Source organism: Acipenser ruthenus, chromosome 37 (assembly GCF_902713425.1).
Source record: "Acipenser ruthenus chromosome 37, fAciRut3.2 maternal haplotype, whole genome shotgun sequence".
In the NCBI taxonomy this organism is placed as follows: domain Eukaryota; kingdom Metazoa; phylum Chordata; class Actinopteri; order Acipenseriformes; family Acipenseridae; genus Acipenser; species Acipenser ruthenus.
This window is the reverse complement of record NC_081225.1, coordinates 5698070-5719037: the sequence shown is the minus strand read 5'-3', so window position 1 is coordinate 5719037 and position 20968 is coordinate 5698070. Positions and strand designations below refer to the sequence as shown.

Here is a 20968-nt window from a genome sequence, read left to right as displayed (position 1 = left end):
TTTTGTTTAGTAGCGTGGATGGGTAGCCCCATCCACAGCAGTTTAATTTAGAAAACTTGTGCAGATTGTGGCCGAGGGGTAATAGAATAATTGCCAGCAAGTTAAACCCCTCGGTCACGGTATATAAACCTGTAGCTCTCTGCGCTCGTGGTGGGTGTCATAGAGGAGCAGAGAGAGTGAGGAGAGAGAAAACGAAACTAATATACAGGAACAGTGACAGCGACTGCCCAGCCTGACCTGTATAGTTTATTTATTACTTTGTGTTGGTGATTATTTTTGTTTACTGTTTTATTTTAGCTCCGTGAGCACAGTGTTTTTGTTTGAGCACAGTGTTTTTGTTTGAATATTTTATTTATTTTTGTTAATAAAAACGGCGCGCTGCGTCTTTATTTTGAACTACAGTACTTGCTTGGTGTCAGTATTTTTTACTTCCTGCATCTGTCTTGACGTCACCGCCCAGCCACCCTGTCACACGTGGTGTCCAGCGTGGGATCACCAGCGCCTCCTGGACTCAGGCAGAAGAGGGTATTGCAGTTTATTGTTTTATTGTTTTCGTTTTTTTTCGATTATTACGTGGAGAGTAAGAAAAGGAGGATGGGAAGGAAGAGCTGCAGAAAGCAGCAAAAGCGACAGCAACAGCTGCCACCAGGGGACGTCGGCCCTATCTACGTGGTAGATGAGTGGTGCCCTGGTTGTGGGGAGTTTGGGCACACCGTGGCCATCTTCCCCACCCAATACCAGGGAGAGGAGTGGGCTGCCCAAGCGAGCCAGGAGCAGGTACCCCGGGGGAGACCCCAGAAGTGGGAGCTACCAGCCGCGGCCACAGAGCGGGAGAGCAACTGGGATGCCATCCTCCGGGCGGTCATGCATGACTGCTGGTGCCCCATCTGCGGTGAGCAGGGGCATTCCCCACTCAACTGCCCTCTCCTGTCAGAGGAGTGCCTGCTGCGCCCATTCCCACCAGCAGAGGGAGTGTGTCTGCTGGTCCCGCCACCACTACCCACAGCAGAGAAGGTAGACCTGCTGTGCTCATCACCACCAGCAGAGGGAGAGTGTCTGCTGGTCCCGCCTCCATCGCCGCCACCAGCAGAGGGAGCATGCCTGCTGGTTTCCCCGCTGCAGTCAGAAGGGGAGGAGCCCCTGCCACCTTCGCAGCCAGAAGGGGAGGAACCCCTGCCGCCTTCGCAGCCAGAAGGGGAGGAGCCCCTGCCGCCTTCGCAGCCAGAAGGGGAGGAGCCCCTGCCGCCTTCGCAGCCAGAAGGGGAGGAGCCCCTGCCGCCTTCGCAGCCAGAAGGGGAGGAGCCCCTGCCGCCTTCGCAGCCAGAAGGGGAGGAGCCCCTGCCGCCTTCGCCAGGAGCAGAGCAGCAGGAGCTGCCTCTGCTTCCACCACCACCTGAGGGAGAGGAGCAGGAGCTGCCTCTCCCTTCAAGACAGGACGGACCAGGACAAGATGCTGGCGGTCCGCAGCTGCCCTTGCATAGGCTGCTAAGAAGAGCAAGGGGGAAAACCGCCGGGGCCAACCCCGTTCTAAAAATAAATAAACCCTGTACAGGGCTGCTCGCCCTGTTACACTCACCATACAAACATCTTTTTTAATTCACATCATGTCCCTTTAGGGGTTCCGTACTATAGTACACTGGAGTAACAACTGCGAAACCATGAAAAATGAACGACTTATAAAATCTGAAAGTGTTAAATATATTTACTATGTAATATTCAGTTGAGAATACCTTCCCTGTATGGGCAGAGCCCTGTGCTGATACAGCAGCTCTCTGACTCGCCTGTACTCTCAGCACTGTAGTTCCTCAGAGCTCTGACTCACCTGTGCTCTCAGCACTGTGTAGTTCCAGAGAGCCCTGACTCACCTGTGTTCTCAGCACTGTGTAGTTCCACAGAGCTCTGACTCACCTGTGTTCTCAGCACTGTGTAGTTCCAGAGAGCTCAGACTCACCTGTGCTCTCAGCACTGTGTAGTTCCACAGAGCTCTGACTCACCTGTGTCCTCAGCACTGTGTAGTTCCACAGAGCTCTGACTCACCTGTGTCCTCAGCACTGTGTAGTTCCACAGAGCTCTGACTCACCTGTGTTCAGCACTGTGTAGTTCCACAGAGCTCTGACTCACCTGTGTCCTCAGCACTGCGTAGTTCCACAGAGCTCTGACTCACCTGTGTTCTCAGCACTGTGTAGTTCCAGAGAGCTCAGACTCACCTGTGTCCTCAGCACTGTGTAGTTTCACAGAGCTCTGACTCACCTGTGTCCTCAGCACTGTGTAGTTCCAGAGAGCTCTGACTCACCTGTGTCCTCAGCACTGTGTAGTTCCACAGTGGCACATGGGCATTCCTCTTCTTAGCATTGCGCAGTCCATCAATCGACCTGCAGAGTGGAAACAGTCACTGTCTCATCACAACGTTCAGCTATTTCATCAACAAGGGCTTAATTTCAAACAACATGCAACAATCTCAGTTCTACACCTAACAAAATCACTGCAGAAAAGCAAGGAGATAGATCAGCCGCTCACAGTTACTGGTTTTATAACATTTACAGCTTGATTTTCCTTTTATAAGAAAGTGCAATTTGTATTTTGGGGTAAAGAGCTTGCTAGATCTGGGCCTTTATGTCTGTGTAGCATGCTATAGTTCACCTAGGTCAGCCATGGTAAAGTGCAGAGCAGCACTGCTGGTCCAACTTTTCAAAAGGATCTAATCACCTGACAAACCCCTAACATATAAAGAAATACACACAAACCTCCTATCATATAAAGAAATGAAAGACTTCCAGTACTGCTGGTCAAAGAAACTCCATTTTCCATTTCCAGTTTTACACAGTAGTTTTGCATGAACATCCAGTTAAACTCGGTGATTGTCGTTACTTAAGAATTGCGGATCATTTTTCAAATTTTCTAAATTGTAGAAATGCATACGAGTGCACAAATTGTTATGAAGATTAAATAAAATAGCTGCCATTCATATGTGTTAACCCACTCAATCGTTTTCTATAAATCAAAGGCCAGCTCTTGAGAAATAAATCACATCAAAAATATCTCTCAAGAATGCATAACTACAATAATCCACTGTAGGCATGTCTCTGAATGAATGAGCGGTCTGCGTAAGCAGGTGGCTGCAGTGTTACCAGTAGAGGTTGGTGGTTTGTGTGTAAGCAGGTGGCTCCTGTGTTACCAGTAGAGGTTGGTGGTTTGTGTGTAAGCAGGTGTTCAGTGTTACCAGTAGTGGTTGGTGGTCTGTGTGTAAGCAGGTGTTCAGTGTTACCAGTAGTGGTTGGTGGTTTGTGTGTAAGCAGGTGTTCAGTGTTACCAGTAGAGGTTGGTGGTTTGTGTGTAAGCAGGTGTTCAGTGTTACCAGTAGTGGTTGATGGTCTGTGTGTAAGCAGGTGGCTGCAGTGTTACCAGTAGTGGTTGGTGGTCTGTGTGTAAGCAGGTGGCTGCAGTGTTACCAGTAGTGGTTGGTGGTTTGTGTGTAAGCAGGTGGCTGCAGTGTTACCAGTAGAGGTTGGTGGTTTGTGTGTAAGCAGGTGGCTGCAGTGTTACCAGTAGAGGTTGGTGGTTTGTGCGTAAGCAGGTGTTCAGTGTTACCAGTACAGGTTGGTGGTCTGTGTGTAAGCAGGTGGCTGCAGTGTTACCAGTAGAGGTTGGTGGTTTGTGCGTAAGCAGGTGTTCAGTGTTACCAGTACAGGTTGGTGGTCTGTGTGTAAGCAGGTGGCTGCTGTGTTATCAGTAGTGGTTGGTGGTTTGTGCGTAAGCAGGTGTTCAGTGTTACCAGTAGAGGTTGGTGGTTTGTGTATACACAGGAGGCTGCAGTGTTACCAGTAGCGGTTGGCGTCCATGAAGGTGAGCTGGAATCCAATGAGCCCGTACAGGTAGGAGTGGTTGTTCCAGGTAGTCTTGTCCAGGAAGAAGACGTACCAGTAGGTTGAGATGAACATCAGGCACGCAAGCCGATAGAAGCAGCCGAGCATGATCCCCAGTGCACCTAGCAACAAAGGAGGGGTGACACAGAGTGGCATCGCCAGGGTTTACAATCCATTTCCAAACTTGGCTTCAGTACTCTTTCAGCGGTACAGTTTTCTAACTGTGGAACAGCTCTGTCTACAAAATCTGGGAACTACCAAAAGTTCAGCATTTGTTGATTAAAGACAGCGGCCAGCATCACAGAGTAAGGGGTTTGCTGAAATGCCACGTTTCCATCTGCACCATGAAATCGGTCTATAAAATTCAATCTCATTTCAACGTCATACCGGGGCTGCAGCCGCTTACTCTACAATCTACAATCCAATCTGCCACTGGATCACCTAAACATTGTCAAGGACTTATTTATTCACAAGTTAACATATTCTTTCCCTGCTCTGGGATTTAAGACCCGCTTCTCTCGTCCTTCACATTGGAAGCTCATAAGGTAATTTTCACCATCAGCGCCAGCTGGAGAGATCGAGTTCTGCCAGCCCGCATTCCTCACTGTGCCTGATAAGAGTCCCAAATGAAATCGATTGGGTCTCAATCTGCTGCTGATGGAAATTAACAAGTCTGAATCCATTTGCTGAGGAATAACATGGAAAAACAGACTTTCTATGCTGTCGGAGAATTTTTTGCAAAAAACATGCAAGGCTTTTTTTGGTTGTTTATAACCAAATCAATAGACTTATCATATATAATCATCAACACAGGCAATTTTGTTTTACATTTAGTAAACATACTTGTTCAATAAAACTGCTTCTGTTCACATTCATGTTAGCTGCAGTTTAATGCTAATGAAATAATATGCAATACAATTTGCACTTGTATAGAGCTTTTCCTGCCGAGAATCCCAGTGCACGTTACAATAAAAATGTTTTTAAACTGAATTTAAAAGACTTCACTGTGCAGCATTCCCAATATGATTTGGGATGCAGTTTCAAAGTGGGGAGCATAACAACTAAAAGGCCCTCCTCACCCCTCCTGATTTCAAACGACTTCTAGGATCTCAAGGTGCGACCAGGAGCCAACATTAACTGTAAATAGGAAGGGCCTTATAATCAGTCCTGAATTTAACAGGGAGAACCGAAGTATTGTGTTGTGAACGGCGTGTGCGAGTCAGCACTCTAAACCAGTTGGAACTGATGTACTACAGAATGGGGAAGGCCAGCAAACAAAGCATTACGTAATCTAACCGAGACAAACAAAAGCATGAACCAACATCCCAGCATCTTTATCACATAGAATGGGTCTCAATCTGGTGGTGTTCCTCAAATGATAAAATGAGAGCTTTATAACAGAGCTACTGTGGGTGTCCAAACACAGTTCTAGAGTAATTCCTAAGTTTGAAAGGAGTCAAAAGATTGTTATCAAAGGTAATTTCAATACAGGGTGATTCAGCTAAACTTATCTTATCTGGGATTTTAGACAATTTACAGCCATCCATGACTGAATTTCACTCAGGCACCGAGATAGCACAGACACGGCCATCTCAGGTTTAGTAGGAAAAGAACATAAGACCATGAGAAAGTTTACATACGAGAGGAGGTCATTCAGCCCATCTTGCTCGTTTGGTTGTTAGTAGCTTATTGATCCCAGAATCTCATCAAGCAGCATTTTAAAGGATCCCAGGGTGTCAGCTGGGGAGTTGATTCCAGACTCTCACAATTCTCTGTGTAAAAAAGTGCCTCCTATTTTCTGTTCTGAATGCCCTTTTATCTAATCTCCATTTGTGACCGCTGGTCCTTGTTTCTTTTTTCAGGTCAAAAAAGTCCCTTAGGTCGACATTGTCTATACCTTTTAGGATTTTGAATGCTTGAATCAGATCACCGCATAGTCTTCTTTGTTCAAGACTGAACATATTCAATTCTTTTAGCCTGTCTGCATACGACATGCCTTTTAAACCCAGGATAATTCTGGTTGCTCTTCTTTGCACTCTTTCTAGAGCAGTAATATCCTTTTTGTAACGAGGTGACCAGAACTGAACACAATATTCTAGGTGAGGTCTTACTAATGCATTGTAAAGTTTTAACATTACTTCCCTTGATTTAAATTCAACACTTCTCACAATATATCCGAGCATCTTGTTGGCCTTTTTTATAGCAATAACAATATATTTGAGTACCTTCTGCTTAACAGTGAAATCCAATGTTTTATTTGTTAATTGATCCGGGGGAGCATATCCTGAGGAACTCATTACTTCATGTCACCCGTCTCAGAAGAGTACTGACCCAGAGAGACAAACTGGTGCTGATGTAATAGACAGGAACAAAACCATTCCAGCCTTGCTGAAGCAATGCCTGTAATGCCAATGGAATTCTGGAATCTCTCCAGTAAAATCCTGTGCTCCACGGGTGTCAAAAGCAGCAGAAAGATCAAGCAACACTAAAATAGACAATTGTTCAGTATGAGCAAACAGGAGAAGGTCATTACAGACTCAGTACTATGACCGGAGTGAAATCCAGACTGAAACTTTTCCATGAACCCATTCCTGCATAAGTGATCCTGAAGTTGAGTTGTCCTTACCCAGTCACAGAGCAGTGCCCCCCTTCCTCCAGAGTCATGTCCCCCCCCCCCGGAGTCCTTAACCAGTCACAGAGCCGTGCCTTCCTCCCCCCTGGCCTGGAGTCCTTACCCAGTCACAGAGCAGTGCCCCCCCTTCTCCAGAGTCATGTCCCCCTCCTGGAGTCCTTAACCAGTCACAGAGCCATGCCTTCCTCTCCCCCTAGCCTGGAGTCCTTACCCAGTCACAGAGTCGTGCCCCCCCTCCTCCAGAGTCGTGCCTCCCCCCCTGGAGTTCTTACCTAGTCACAGAGCCGTGCCTCCCTCCCCCCCCTGGCCTGGAGTCCTTACCCAGTCACAGAGCAGTGCCCCCCCTCCTCCAGAGTCATGCCCCCCCCCTGGAGTTCTTACCTAGTCACAGAGCAGTGCTTCCTTCACCACCCGCCTTACCCAGCAGCATGATGACATAGACCAGGTACATCCAGTCCAGTGGCAGGGGCTGCAGGAAGTTGAAGAGGGGAAATCGACACACAACCATCCCATCCAGGTACTTATAATCCAGGTAACTCAACCCTCGCTCCTGCGGAATGTCAACCACCATCAGCATGCCTGCCAAACAAGAATACAACTTCATTTAATACAGTGAAAACATTCAAACTGGCATAGGGATGTCCCTGAAAAGTGATTTGTTTAGATACAAACCCCAAACTGAACTATAAATCGAGACATGCTATCATAATAAAATGCATAGCAGCTGTAGAAAACTATGAGAAGTGTCTCAGTATGTATTCCGCAGGTTTACTACAGATTTGCTGATGAAGGTGGAGCATCAACGTAACCAGACTCTGCATTCTTCATGTGGTTTAGACAGCGATCAGCACTCTGAGCAGGGTCTTGTCCCAACTGGTTTCGGATAAGTGAGAACAACTTAATGAATTAAATGACAAGTGTCTCTCTCAACGTCTTTAAATCAACTTGTAATCAAAATGTTTGTCATTGAATTCATGAAGTTTATTTTAGTATTTCAAAATGTATCACTATTGAGTGTTTAATAGTTATGGATGAGAAATGTCAACAATCAAGAAACTTCTATTATTATTATTTATTTATTTATAAAATACAATACAGCCCCTGTAGCTTTAAACATAAATAAGGATCAGTAGTTGGCTGTGAGTAGCAGAGAGAGGGGCTGGTTAGTGCATTTCGTATTGAAGGGCAGAAGAGATTTGGTAACTGGGGGGCTGTTCGAGTAACAAGGTTGTTTGCAAAACTTTCAGACAATGAAAAAAATGCACATGCTCTGAATGATTCACTGTATATCAATATCATCTCTACAATATATAGCTTGTGAATGATAACAGGTGAAAATCAAAATCAAGGCAGTTATCGTGTTTGCCGTACAAATGGACATGATCAGCACATAATTCATATTATATAGGCAAAATAATATTAACGTTGTATTGAATTACTAGTCCCATTTTAAACGTTGGTACAGTTTTTCTCAATCTCTGTCACCTCATTAAAGGACCCATAACTACACTGAATCTGTTCATGTTGTTAATGCATGTCTGTTCATGTTGTAACTGCTGTGCTGAAAAACATCAACGTCTACAATATGTAGTCCCACAACAAATGGGAGCAATTAGCATCCCTGCCATGCATTCTGAAAGTGTGCATCCCTGTTCAGTCAAGACTAACCAATCCCTGCCATGCATTCTGAAAGTGTGCATCCCTGTTCAGTCAAGACTAACCAATCCCTGCCATGCATTCTGAAAGTGTGCATCCCTGTCCAGTCAAGACTAACCAATCCCTGCCATGCATTCTGAAAGTGTGCATCCCTGTTCAGTCAAGACTAACCAATCCCTGCCATGCATTCTGAAAGTGTGCATCCCTGTCCAGTCAAGACTAACCAATCCCTGCCATGCATTCTGAAAGTGTGCATCCCTGTCCAGTCAAGACTAACCAATCCCTGCCATGCATTCTGAAAGTGTGCATCCCTGTCCAGTCAAGACTAACCAATCCCTGCCATGCATTCTGAAAGTGTGCATCCCTGTCCAGTCAAGACTAACCAGTCCCTGCCATGCATTCTGAAAGTGTGCATCCCTGTCCAGACAAGACTAACCAATCCCTGCCATGCATTCTGAAAGTGTGCATCCCTGTTCAGTCAAGACTAACCAATCCCTGCCATGCATTCTGAAAGTGTGCATCCCTGTCCAGTCAAGACTAACCAATCCCTGCCATGCATTCTGAAAGTGTGCATCCCTGTCCAGTCAAGACTAACCAATCCCTGCCATGCATTCTGAAAGTGTGCATCCCTGTCCAGTCAAGACTAACCAATCCCTGCCATGCATTCTGAAAGTGTGCATCCCTGTCCAGTCAAGACTAACCAATCCCTGCCATGCATTCTGAAAGTGTGCATCCCTGTCCAGTCAAGACTAACCAATCCCTGCCATGCATTCTGAAAGTGTGCATCCCTGTCCAGTCAAGACTAACCAATCCCTGCCATGCATTCTGAAAGTGTGCATCCCTGTTCAGTCAAGACTAACCAATCCCTGCCATGCATTCTGAAAGTGTGCATCCCTGTCCAGTCAAAACAAACCAATCCCTGCCATGCATTCTGAAAGTGTGCATCCCTGTCCAGTCAAGACTAACCAATCCCTGCCATGCATTCTGAAAGTGTGCATCCCTGTCCAGTCAAGACTAACCAATCCCTGCCATGCATTCTGAAAGTGTGCATCCCTGTTCAGTCAAGACTAACCAATCCCTGCCATGCATTCTGAAAGTGTGCATCCCTGTCCAGTCAAAACAAACCAATCCCTGCCATGCATTCTGAAAGTGTGCATCCCTGTCCAGTCAAGACAAACCAATCCCTGCCATGCATTCTGAAAGTGTGCATCCCTGTCCAGTCAAGACTAACCAATCCCTGCCATGCATTCTGAAAGTGTGCATCCCTGTCCAGTCAAGACTAACCAATCCCTGCCATGCATTCTGAAAGTGTGCATCCCTGTCCAGTCAAAACAAACCAATCCCTGCCATGCATTCTGAAAGTGTGCATCCCTGTCCAGTCAAAACAAACCAATGTTACACAAGAAACATTTTCAAAAGTGAAGACTCTACAGGGCCATTCTTAACAGGATATTCGACCAACAATTTCTTAAGGAATGAAAGGAGATATTTATTTTACAAGGATTATTTATTTATTTTGCAATTAGTGAGTAAACATTTAAAAGATTGAACATATTCCCCACAGGGTCCTGTAATATTTTTTTAAACTAGCTGCTTTGAATACCCTGCATTTTAAACCATTAAAACAGGACCGTAGGAAACATTCATCTCACGACCTCTAGCCACAACATGTGTATGTCAGACTGTAAGTGAGACTGCCTGGTTCATTCATACATTCCCAGATTCTGATTCTTGTGGTAAACAAAATTCACCACAACTGGACTGGGAGTTATTCAGACATACTGCATTCAGAAATGTGATATATAGTATGTATGTGAAGACTGACTTGGATTCCCATATTCTAATACTCTACAACGTGTGCAAAGAATGTCTCAACCAGGTTTCACCACCATTAGAAGCAGTTTACAAGATATACAGCTCTGGAAAAAATTAAGAGACATGGAGCATTGTCCTGCTGGAAAAACCAATCCTCAGAGTTGGGGAACATTGTCAGAGCAGAAGGAAGCAAGTTTTCTTCCAGGACAACCTTGTACTTGGCTTGATTCATGCGTCCATCACAAAGACAAATCTGCCCGATTCCAGCCTTGCTGAAGCACCCCCAGATGAGTCCAATTTTCAGCTTTGCCCAACACCTGGTCGTCTAATGGTTAGACGGAGACCTGGAGAGGCCTACAAGCCACAGTGTCTCGCACCCTCTGTGAAATGTGGTGGAGGATCGGTGATGATCTGGGGGTGCTTCAGCAAGGCTGGAATCGGGCAGCTTTGGCATGAATCAAGCCAAGTACAAGGTTGTCCTGGAAGAAAACTTGCTTCCTTCTACTCTGACAACGTTCCCCAACTCTGAGAATTGGTTTTTCCAGCAGGACATGCCACACAGCCAGGTCAATCAAGGTGTGGATGGAGGACCACCAGATCAAGACCCTGTCATGGCCAGCCCAATCTCCAGACCTGAACCCCATTGAAAACCTCTGGAATGTGATCAAGAGGAAGATGGATGGTCACAAGCCATCAAACAAAGCCGAGCTGCTTGAATTTTTGCGCCAGGAGTGGCATAGAGTCACCCAACATCAGTGTGAAAGACTGGTGGAGAGCATGCCAAGATGCATGAAAGCTGTGCTTGAAAATCAGGGTTATTCCACCAAATATTGATTTCTGAACTCTTCCCAAGTTAAAACATTAGTATTGGGTTGTTTAAAAATGAATATGAACTTATTTTCTTTGCATTATTCGAGGTCTGACAACACTGCATCTTTTTTGTTATTTTGACCAGTTGTCATTTTCTGCAAATAAATGCTCTAAATGACAATATTTTTATTTGGAATTTGGGAGAAATGTTGTCAGTAGTTTATAGAATAAAACAAAAATTTTCATTTTACCCAAACACATACCTATAAATAGTAAAACCAGAGAAACTGATAATTTTGCAGTGGTCTCTTAATTTTTTCCAGAGCTGTATGTACAACTGTGATACACAAACATACAAGCACCTCCACTATACCCCAGTCAAGCCAGTGAAATTATATCCCCTGCTTTATACACAGCCTTGGCATGCCCAGCTCCCCTGAGATCAGAAAACAACACAAGAACAAGGCAGTCTTTTAAACCTCTTAACTTTCACTAACTTGTTCTCCTTCTTGGACACTCAAAATACACAAATACAGTACATCTACATTTCAGACTTGCAGTCTGAACAAACGGACCTTTCTTTGAAACATACTGACCCAGTGAAAGAAAATCTCCTGTTGCAGCTCCAACAAGCCTTGGGGATGAAGAGGTCATTTTACTTGTAACTTGGGGTGAGGGAAGGGGCTGATCTGATTGCTAGGGTTACCATGATACAAGACAAAGCACCAAAAAAAATAATAAAAATAAATTTAAAAAAAAACCCAAAAATCTAAGAAACACTTCTTGTTCATACAGGAATGCTTTTAACCACTACTAACGTATGACTTTTAAATGAGATATCAACACATTTCTCTGTGGTTCTGTGCTATGCTTTAATCCTGCCTTATATTTGCATGGTCTTTTGCACATCTTGCTTAATACTAGAATGCTCCATACATTTGATTAAACAGCTACAAAAATAAACTATTTGATTTGATTAACCTACACCCCTCAGGGATAAGTCACAGCTGGATTGTCTCTGAGAATTTTACAGCATCAAGGGATTGGATCAGTGGTTATCCTGGGATCACCCTTATAAACATGTGGCGGATTCTCTCGTGCTGTAAAATGCTAGGGGCTTGTGGCTTATAAAATAAAACTATCCCTTGTTTAAAAAATAAGACAGACGTTTGGTTGAGAAGTCTTTGCCAATGTCTTCATCCACATCTTTAAATAATGGTACTCGGGACTAAAAGATTCAGTAGTAGGAATTAGAAACATCTTTGCCCACGTCTTGAATGTTGTAAAAATACACTTAGCAAATAAATATATTTCCAGGAGACTCTGATTTTGGGACAGAGAATATCCACATCCATCTGTCTTCATGTCAACATGGTCGTACCAGGCAGCGATGTGTTTTTTAGTATCTGTTTGACTAACTTTCTGGATAGAGTTCAATATATATATATATATATATATATATATATATATATATATATATATATATATATATATATATATATATATATACGATGGTAAAAAATTAGTAGAAAGGCTTTCAAAAATAAAGCAATGAAATATGAATGGTGCCCGCTGTATACTGTACATTAGCCTAGAGGATCGGTTATGACAGTGCTTAATAATGAACTTGCCCCCTGACCCAGTCACCTCCACCCAGCTGAGATTTGTTACTAAAACTAGAAATGGGAGCAAAGCAACCCCAGTGCTGTATTCAAAGAACGTCATGCGAGATCAAATGAGTAAAACAGAAAAATACAGCTGTGGACCGAGTATCAAGGCATTATCTTGGGCTCTTTTTTAATACGGAAACCAAAAAGTCACATGATCTCAATATCGTGGCCATTCTAGGTCAGCAGTCAAAGTGAAGGGTGCCATTAAGAGTCTGGCCACGTAGTTTCCATAATAATAATAATAATAATAATAATAATAATAATAATAATATGAAGTTGAAGCTGATATAGTTGTGGATTTTATAACTCGTACAAGCTCAGATCACGAGGGTGCTTAATTATGAGATGGCAGAAATCAGGCTAGAGTCTTGTTCTTCTTGTCATCACTGTATACTTCGGGGAGACTTATTAGTGGCTGGGGATTGGAACTTCTGTAATGTTAGCAGTTTTATTAGTTCATATTTGAAGCAGGTAGTTCTGCAGGACAAGGGGGTTTGTGCTGCCCTGGCGTCTGAAGAAACCTTTCCTAGCTGAATTTACATCCCGTGTGTGCTCTAGACAGCAGAAAGTTGTGTTGCGCTTCCGTTCATTTTGGTTGGGACAATAATCGATAATCACGATCATTTTATCGCATTGAAAAATTATTATCGATAATCAAAATTATCATCCGTGACCCAATGAAGCAGAAAGCGGCTCTGCATTGAGCAGTAAGCAGCACTGAACTGTCTGTATGAGGCGTGAAACATGATCGTGTGAGCACTGCGTACATTGGGAAGTTAAGTACTGATTTTAAACAATATGCTTAAGCTTCTAACTTTACGTTATGGTTTCATTTTGATAATAAGTTGTACACTGGCAAAGCATGACTGGTTCTGTAACATGAAAACACAAATATTGCTGTTTGTAACATTAAAAAAAAAACGCTGGCTCACTGTAAAATTACTGTAAAAAAGTGGTACTTTTGACACAGGATTTTTTTTTTGTACGTAAATTGAATGCAATTACAAAATGAAAACAAAAACACAACCATATGGCACACGTGTAATATAGCCAAAACAAATGTGTTGCTTCTTTATTTTAAACTACAGTAAAGACATGAGTACTATACTGCAGCCCATATACCGCATGGAGACAAATAAGCGGGTGCTCAGAACCCTCATGATATACAGTATATATATACAGTGCCTTGAAAAAGTCTTCACACCCTTGAACATTTTTCACATTCTGCTGCCTAAAAAATACAATTCAAAATGCATTGATCATTATCTACACTTTCAATGTGAAAGAACAATTATATAAATATTCAAAAAGTAATTAAAAATAAGTCTTGATTGCATAAGTCTTCACATCCTTTGTCATAGCAAACCCAAATTAGCTCAGGTACAACAAATTGCCTTAATAAGGCACATAATAAGTTAAATAGAGCCCACCTGTGTCCAATCACAGTAGTTCCAACTGATTCGAATACTTCTGGATGAAGAATCAAGCTGTTTCTGTTGTATGAAGTGAATCTGAAGCAAATGGCAAAACATGCCGAACAAGGAGCTGCCAAAAGTTATTGAAAGGTACAGATTGGGGAAGGCTATAAGAAACTTTCAATGTCTTTGAATATCCCTTGGGGCACTGTCAGGTCCATCATTGTAAAGTGGAAACAGTTTGGCACCACCAAGACACTGCCTCGATCAGGCCGTCCCTCCAAAGTCAGTAGCCGTAGCTTAAGGAAACTGCTGAGGGAGGTCATTGTGAGGCCTAAGATTACTTTAAAAGAACTACAGAAGTCTCTGGCTGAGATTGTTGAACAGTCAACATTTTCCCCAATTTCAAGAGTACTCCACAAACATGGCCTGTATGGGAGGGTGGCAAGAAGGAAGCCACTGCTGAAAAAAAGCCATATGATGTGCCGCATAGCTTTTGCAAAGAAACACTTAGGGGGCACTGCACGCATGTGGGAGAAGGTTTTGTGGTCTGATGAGACCAAAGTGGAACATTTTGGTCTCAATGCTAAGTGATATGTGTGGCGTAAACCAAACACGGCACATCACCCTGCTAAAACCATCCCTACAGTAAAGCATGGTGGTGGCAGTATTATGTTTTGGGGATGCTTTGCTGCAGCGGGGACAAGATCGAGGGAAAGATGGATGGTGCAAAGTACAGGCAGATCCTGGAGGAAAACCTGTTCCAGTCTGCCAGAGACCTGGGACTGGGGAGAAGATTCACCTTTCAGCAGGACAATGATCCTAAACACAAAGCAAAAGCAACAATGGAGTGGCTCAGCAAGAAGAAAGTGAATGTCCTTGAGTGGCCTAGTCAAAGCCCAGACCTGAATCCTATAGAAAATCTGTGGCAAGACTTGAAGACTGCAGTGTTAAGTTGGTAGACACTTACCCAAAACGACTCATGGCTGTTAATGCTGCAAAAGGGGCTTGCACCAAGTATTGACTCAAGGGGTGTGAAGACTTATGCAATCAAGACTTTTTGGTTTTTTATTTTTAATTACTTATTGAATATTTCTATAATTGTTCTTTCACAAAATATTCAAGGGTGCAAAGACTTTTTCAAGGCACTATATAATATATATATTTTTTAATCTGTTACCATGGTGTTGCTATTGTAAAAAAGGATAGCTGCATAAATAGAAGATAGTTAACTTTTAATGGAAGGATATGCAGTTGGTTTTATTAAACTGTCTGCATACAACCATATAGTATACAACTCTATATACAGAAACACACACAAAAAAAAACTGCCGGTAGTTTGATTCTCTTAACGGCAGATTCGCCACACAAGTAAAGAAAAAAAATAGTTCCAGGTAACGTTAGCAATTTTGCTTTGTTATATTAATACATTTGGAGGCTTTTTTAATGAAAATAAACACGAAAAAAACAAAAATGTTTAAATAAGAAACAACTATATATTATTTTATACAAAAACTTCATAATTTATTAACATACAAATTACAATAGGTGTATTTTTATACTCCGTTTGTTCTGGGCACCCACCTGGAGTGCATGCTGGGGTTTTTTTTCTTCTAAACTCAGTGACTTAGACTGACGGTTGTCATGCTGCTCAAGTATAAATTTGATAAATTACAAGAAATAAAAATATTTTATTTATTCGGCCGATAACCATGATTATCGTGATAATTTACAGACGATAATCGATAGCTGCACGTCATTATCGTCCAACCCTACCGTTAGCTATTGCTCTTGTCCAACGGGTTCATACCCAAGCCCACAGACACGAACTGTACTGCGTGTGCGGGCATGAAATCAGGACATTGTCAAGAGCAATTATCACAGCACCCACCAGCTGCTCAGAAAACAGAAGTCAGCAGCCACAGTCCAGATGTTTACAAGCCACATGGCAGTGGGAGGGGCCGGCACACAAATCACTACTCTGAACAGCGGCTTACCACTTCCAACAATGCACTGTGTGAGACGGCAAAGCCACACCAGAGGGGAAGCAGAGAGAATCAAGAGCTGGCATCCTCTCCATGTATAAAATATAATGAGTACAGCAGCAATTTATATTGCATCCCCAGCAATTCTTAGCCTTTTATCAATATTGTGACGAATGGCAATATGGGAACAGCTCAAGAGTGTTTTCAGCATGATGCTTTTTTATTCTTTACCCAGCAGCAAGCAGAGGAGCTATTCTACCCGTTAGCCTCTGGAGGCCTGGGTTCGAATCCAGCTTCACAGTGCACTTGGTGGTCTCAGTTTTAGCCCTTTGTTGGCAGCAGTGTAATCAGCATCACAAAACCGTCACACAATGCAATACACTTGTCTCTGCGCACCACTGCAGACAGACAGCCCAAGGACTGAACTGCTCTCTCACAGCCCAAGAAAAAGGGTCATCCCTCCAGTCCAGGGCAGGCTGAGGCATGCTTGCAGGGCAACAAGCTCAGCCTTCACTGTGGAATTCATGCTCTTCAGTATCCCGTGCTGTGTCCTTAGATCAAAAAAATAAAGAAGCTACTCTGGGGCTGCCGAGAGTATTTCTGGTTAGAATACAGTTCTCACTGCTTCCATTTAGCGGTCTACAAAATACTTTGTATTTTATGAATGCTGAGGTGGTCCAACAAGCTTGGTTTTCAAAGGGTGAAGAGTTCAAACAGAAGGTTAAAAGTAAACATTTTGAAACCCCCCCCACCCCCGCCCGCCCGCCCGTCCCATCTTACCAAAGAGGAACCTAAACACTCCCAAGGACGCAGGGTCGGTGGGTCTGTTTAACAGGCAAACAAACTTCTGCCAGCTCGACACGTCAGAGAGCTCGAATCCAAACAGGCGCTTCATGCGGCTCTCACCAGCACCTCCTCCGCCCGTCCCCGTCCCCGTCTCCCTGCTGTGGACATCCTTTTTCTTGGAGGACACAATGAGAGAAGCCCCTTTGAAATGAAATAAACAAACAAACAAAACATATACTTTAAACATGCAGTAACAGCACCACTGAACGATTACAGTCCAGGATTCATTTCCAATCAGGCAGACTATCAGCCAGAAATGTATTTCAGTGCCTGTAAAAGACACAGAAGCATATAAATTAGTACCTTTGGATATAATGAGACATGTGATGTAAAGTAACGTGAAGTCATTCATTTCACAGGTACAATGAGATGTGTTAGTTCCTTTATAGAAACCAGAATAGTGATTATTATTAATAAGAATAATAAAAGCAATATTTGGGGGGGAAATACTGTAAAGCTATAAATATTTGCGACCAAAATATTTGGTGAATCACACCCATAAATCCTATTTATTCTCCAGAAATGTTGGCAACCCGTTGCAATACATCAATACAAAGTTTGATATTTGTTCCAAAAATGTTTGCGCATAACAACAGACTCACAAATATTTGTGGCTTTACAGTAGTCTAATATTTTCTCTGATGATCCTACAAGTACATCTTTTAAAATGTAAAACCGTTCTCACCAAGAAAAAGAACAAACATTAAAAAAGGCTGACGTTGAAAAAGCAAGAAAAGGAACCTACGCAACCACAAACAACTCTATAGCTGCTCTCTACTTCTAAAGACTAAGACCTTGGTTTAATGAGCGGTTGGAGGTAAAGTTATAGATTACAGAGAACCGGCAGCAACACCAGAGTAAAGAGGAGATCTGCAGTACTCCTAATGCAAGTGGCATATTGTGTGTAATTAAACTCAAAACACTAAAAGCTGGAGTCGACCATACCATGGGAGTCTTGAACTATGTGCTGGATTATTAAGTGAAAAGAATTGGCAGTCTTTGCAGAGATACAGGGATGGAAATAAGCCAGCTAAAAATGCAAACATGGAGCCCTATGGTTAATCAATACCCACCCAGTCGATCATTTACTTGAAATCGGTTCAGATTGTTACTGTAGTAATGTTTAGCAAATTAAATCAGGTTTGTATTAACCCTAACCCTAAGCCTAACCTAAAAATGAACAATGTTTGTTAACAGTTAATAAACTAAAAAAGGCACTTAAAATAAAGCGTGACCCAAGCTTAGATGGGAGAAATAGTTCTAAACATTCTTATGCATTCACTTAAACGTCGCCGCCAGCGGGTATATGCAACCACCTCTGCTTCTCTGTCTGCTATCTCTATCTGAAAACATTTTACAATCTGAATTCACCCAGCACCAGTCACACAGTGTAACAATTTTTTTTTTTTTTTGGTTCCTGGGTAGTAAGTGTTATTTCCTAATTGCTTATGCCTCAAAAGTATAGAAAATGGCTATTATTCCCCATAAACTTTGCTTTTGTGACCAGGACAGTGATATTTTGAAATTTACCTATTTTCCAGAACATTCCAGATAGATTCAGTGCTGAATAAACTTGGAGTAACTTCTAGAACTTTCCAGTAATATAAATAGTAGTATAAATACAGGGGCCTTAAGCCCACCAGTTCAGTTTAGTTCCAGCTGCCTAAGTGGATACATATCTGCATTTTTCTGAGATGGCATCAAGGTCATAGGAGACTTCAAAATGATGGCATTCCTGATGGGTCTCCAAGGCGGTTTTACCAAGTTTCCCTGCTATCTTTGCCTTTGGGACAGCAGGGACACCAAGGCGCACTACCACAGGCGGGACTGGCCACAGCGGACCGAGTTCTCTGTGGGGAGGAACAACGTCAAGTGGGAGCCACTGGTGGACCCCCGGAAGGTGCTGATGCCACCACTGCACATCAAATTGGGCCTTATGAAACAATTTGTCAGAGCTCTAGATAAGGAGTCGGCAGCCTTCAAGTACCTTCAAGACTTCTTCCCTAAGCTGTCTGAGGCAAAGGTCAAAGCCGGTGTCTTCGTCGGACCACAGATAAAGAAGACCCTGGAGTGCAATGAATTCCCCAAGAAGCTCACTAGTAAGGAGAAAGCGGCTTGGAACAGCTTTGTCGCAGTGGTTCGGGGCTTCCTGGGCAATCACAAGGCCGAAAACTATGTGGAGCTGGTTGAGACTCTGGTGAAGAACTACGGCACAATGGGCTGTAGGATGTCCCTCAAAGTCCATATCCTTGATGCTCATCTTGATAAATTCAAGGAGAACATGGGAGCGTACTCGGAGGAGCAAGGCGAGCGCTTCCACCAGGATATACTGGACTTTGAACGCCGCTACCAAGGACAGTATAACGCCGCTACCAAGAACATGATGGGAGACTACATTTGGGGGCTGATTCGTGAAAGTGATTTACAGTATAATCGTAAATCTCGAAAAACTACTCACTTCTAAATCTTTTGTAGTCATTTTTGTATTACTTTAGTATAAATACATGTTAATTTGGATTCATATGTTGTTTTTTTCTGACTTTACGTGAACGAAAAGACACAAATTGGCCCGTTTTCTCATTGGAAATAGGTAAATTTCAAAATATCACTGTCCTGGTCACAAAAGCAAAGTTTGTGGGGAATAATAGCCATTTTCTATACTTTTGAGGCATAAGCAATTAGGAAATAACACTTACTACCCAGGAACAAAAATTGTGTTACATAGTGTCATCACTAATAATCTCATTCACGTTTAACAACATATACTAGGTCTAAATATCATTTAAATCGTGCAGTTTGCTCATAATACATACATGTCAACAAAAGTAAATAACACAACATTCAGCTGTGTTCTTTATTATTAGATACCCACGTGTGCTAGCAGTGCGTGACATTCACACACAAAAGGGTTGGAAAACTGTATTCCATCGAAGTACTTATTGCGTTGCAGAATTCGAAAGCTTTTCGTCGAAACTTACCTCGTTAATCAGGTATGCTGTTTAGGCGAGGCTTGACATCACACATAAATTAAACAAAACTGCAGCCAGCATCGTGCAAAATAAAGACCCGTACCGTATGTATTCACCTATTTATTCTGCTTTTTGAAACTGAAAGTGAAACATAATTTTTAAATTGTAATTTACTCAATGACACATTAACATAACAAACTCAAGTACGCTGCTGCATTTTAACTATCTTAATTTAAATAATCAAGTGTTTAAAGTATTGTGTGCACATGCTTGTATATTATTATTACCTGCAGAACTATCGCGTATCACTGTCTCCATCCCCGGCAGTGTCACTCGGTCGGTGTCGTCCTGCGCTCTCGCTTCACAGAGGCTGGTGTGTCTCGGACTGGGATGTTTTTTGGTGAAACCGTCCGCGACACGTAAACACTCAGAAACTTTCCCAAAAAAAAAATCCCACCGGGCGACCGAAAACAGACCAGGAATGTCGCAAGTGGCATACAAGTCTTGCAGCAGGGAGGCAATTCAATTTACGGCAAGTTGTTTCCTAGAAAAGATCTCCTAGATATTTTGTCTGAAGCGAACTGTGTTTATCTGTGTTTGTTTGGTTCCCAGAAAACAGAAAACGGACCATTTAATTTACAGTTAAACTTAACACCACAATTATATATATTCGAAACCCGTTTTGATTTAAAGGACGTTTACCGGTGTAATTTTTGCTACCGGTTTGTAGTGTTTTAACCCGGTACAAAGTGCATCGTCAAAACTTGACCTGTGTAATGTTAGAAAGTGGTACGCTGTGATATTTTGGTACAGGTGCAATCAATTGCGATGTGATGTTCCTATTGTCAAACATATGTACATTTACCATTTTTTTTTTTTTTTTTTTTTTGTCAAGTTAACAATCTAACAATACATCGTGGTGGTTATATGAGAGTAGTTTGAAAAGATTCTAAAAAATGTATATATAGAAGAAATAAAATAATGTAATATAATTAACATTCCTTATTTTTAAACAAATATAAACAACATGATCGGAATTCACACCAGGAAATATCAATAATAATAATAATAATAATAATAATAATAATAATAATAATAATACCTTTGCAAAATACTTAACATTTTAAGGGATACTATAGTATCAGAAAACGCTACAATTCAATTTACAAAATGTGCAGTCTGCGTACAGTTGCCTTTTTTATCTTTTGCTTTTTTATATATTTAAAGGAATGTACCTAGCTCAATGGTACACTTTACCGTTCGTTAACACCAGCTGTCTGTATTTAATATAAAACGAATTATTACGA

The 20968-nt window shown here is 42.4% G+C and overlaps 1 protein-coding gene across 3 annotated transcripts in view; it reads right to left on the bottom strand.

Annotated features, from left to right (window-relative positions):
- Window positions 1-20250, bottom strand: part of LOC117397839 (vitamin K-dependent gamma-carboxylase) — a 38496-nt gene extending 18246 nt beyond the window's left edge. The window contains exons 1-5 of one of the 3 annotated variants that reach the window (XM_033996734.3): window positions 19949-20250; window positions 16627-16833; window positions 6916-7074; window positions 3820-3985; window positions 2294-2372 (exon numbers count right to left, since the gene is read on the bottom strand). In XM_033996734.3, the coding sequence (XP_033852625.3) occupies window positions 2294-2372; window positions 3820-3985; window positions 6916-7074; window positions 16627-16833; window positions 19949-19979 (642 nt within the window). In that variant the 5' untranslated portion in view covers window positions 19980-20250. Of the gene's footprint in view, window positions 1-2293; window positions 2373-3819; window positions 3986-6876; window positions 7075-16626; window positions 16834-19670; window positions 19733-19948 lie in introns of those variants that run through there. The other 2 variants (XM_059008585.1, XM_059008586.1) reach the window with 2 other exon arrangements.
- Between the last annotated feature and the right edge of the window lie 718 nt (window positions 20251-20968).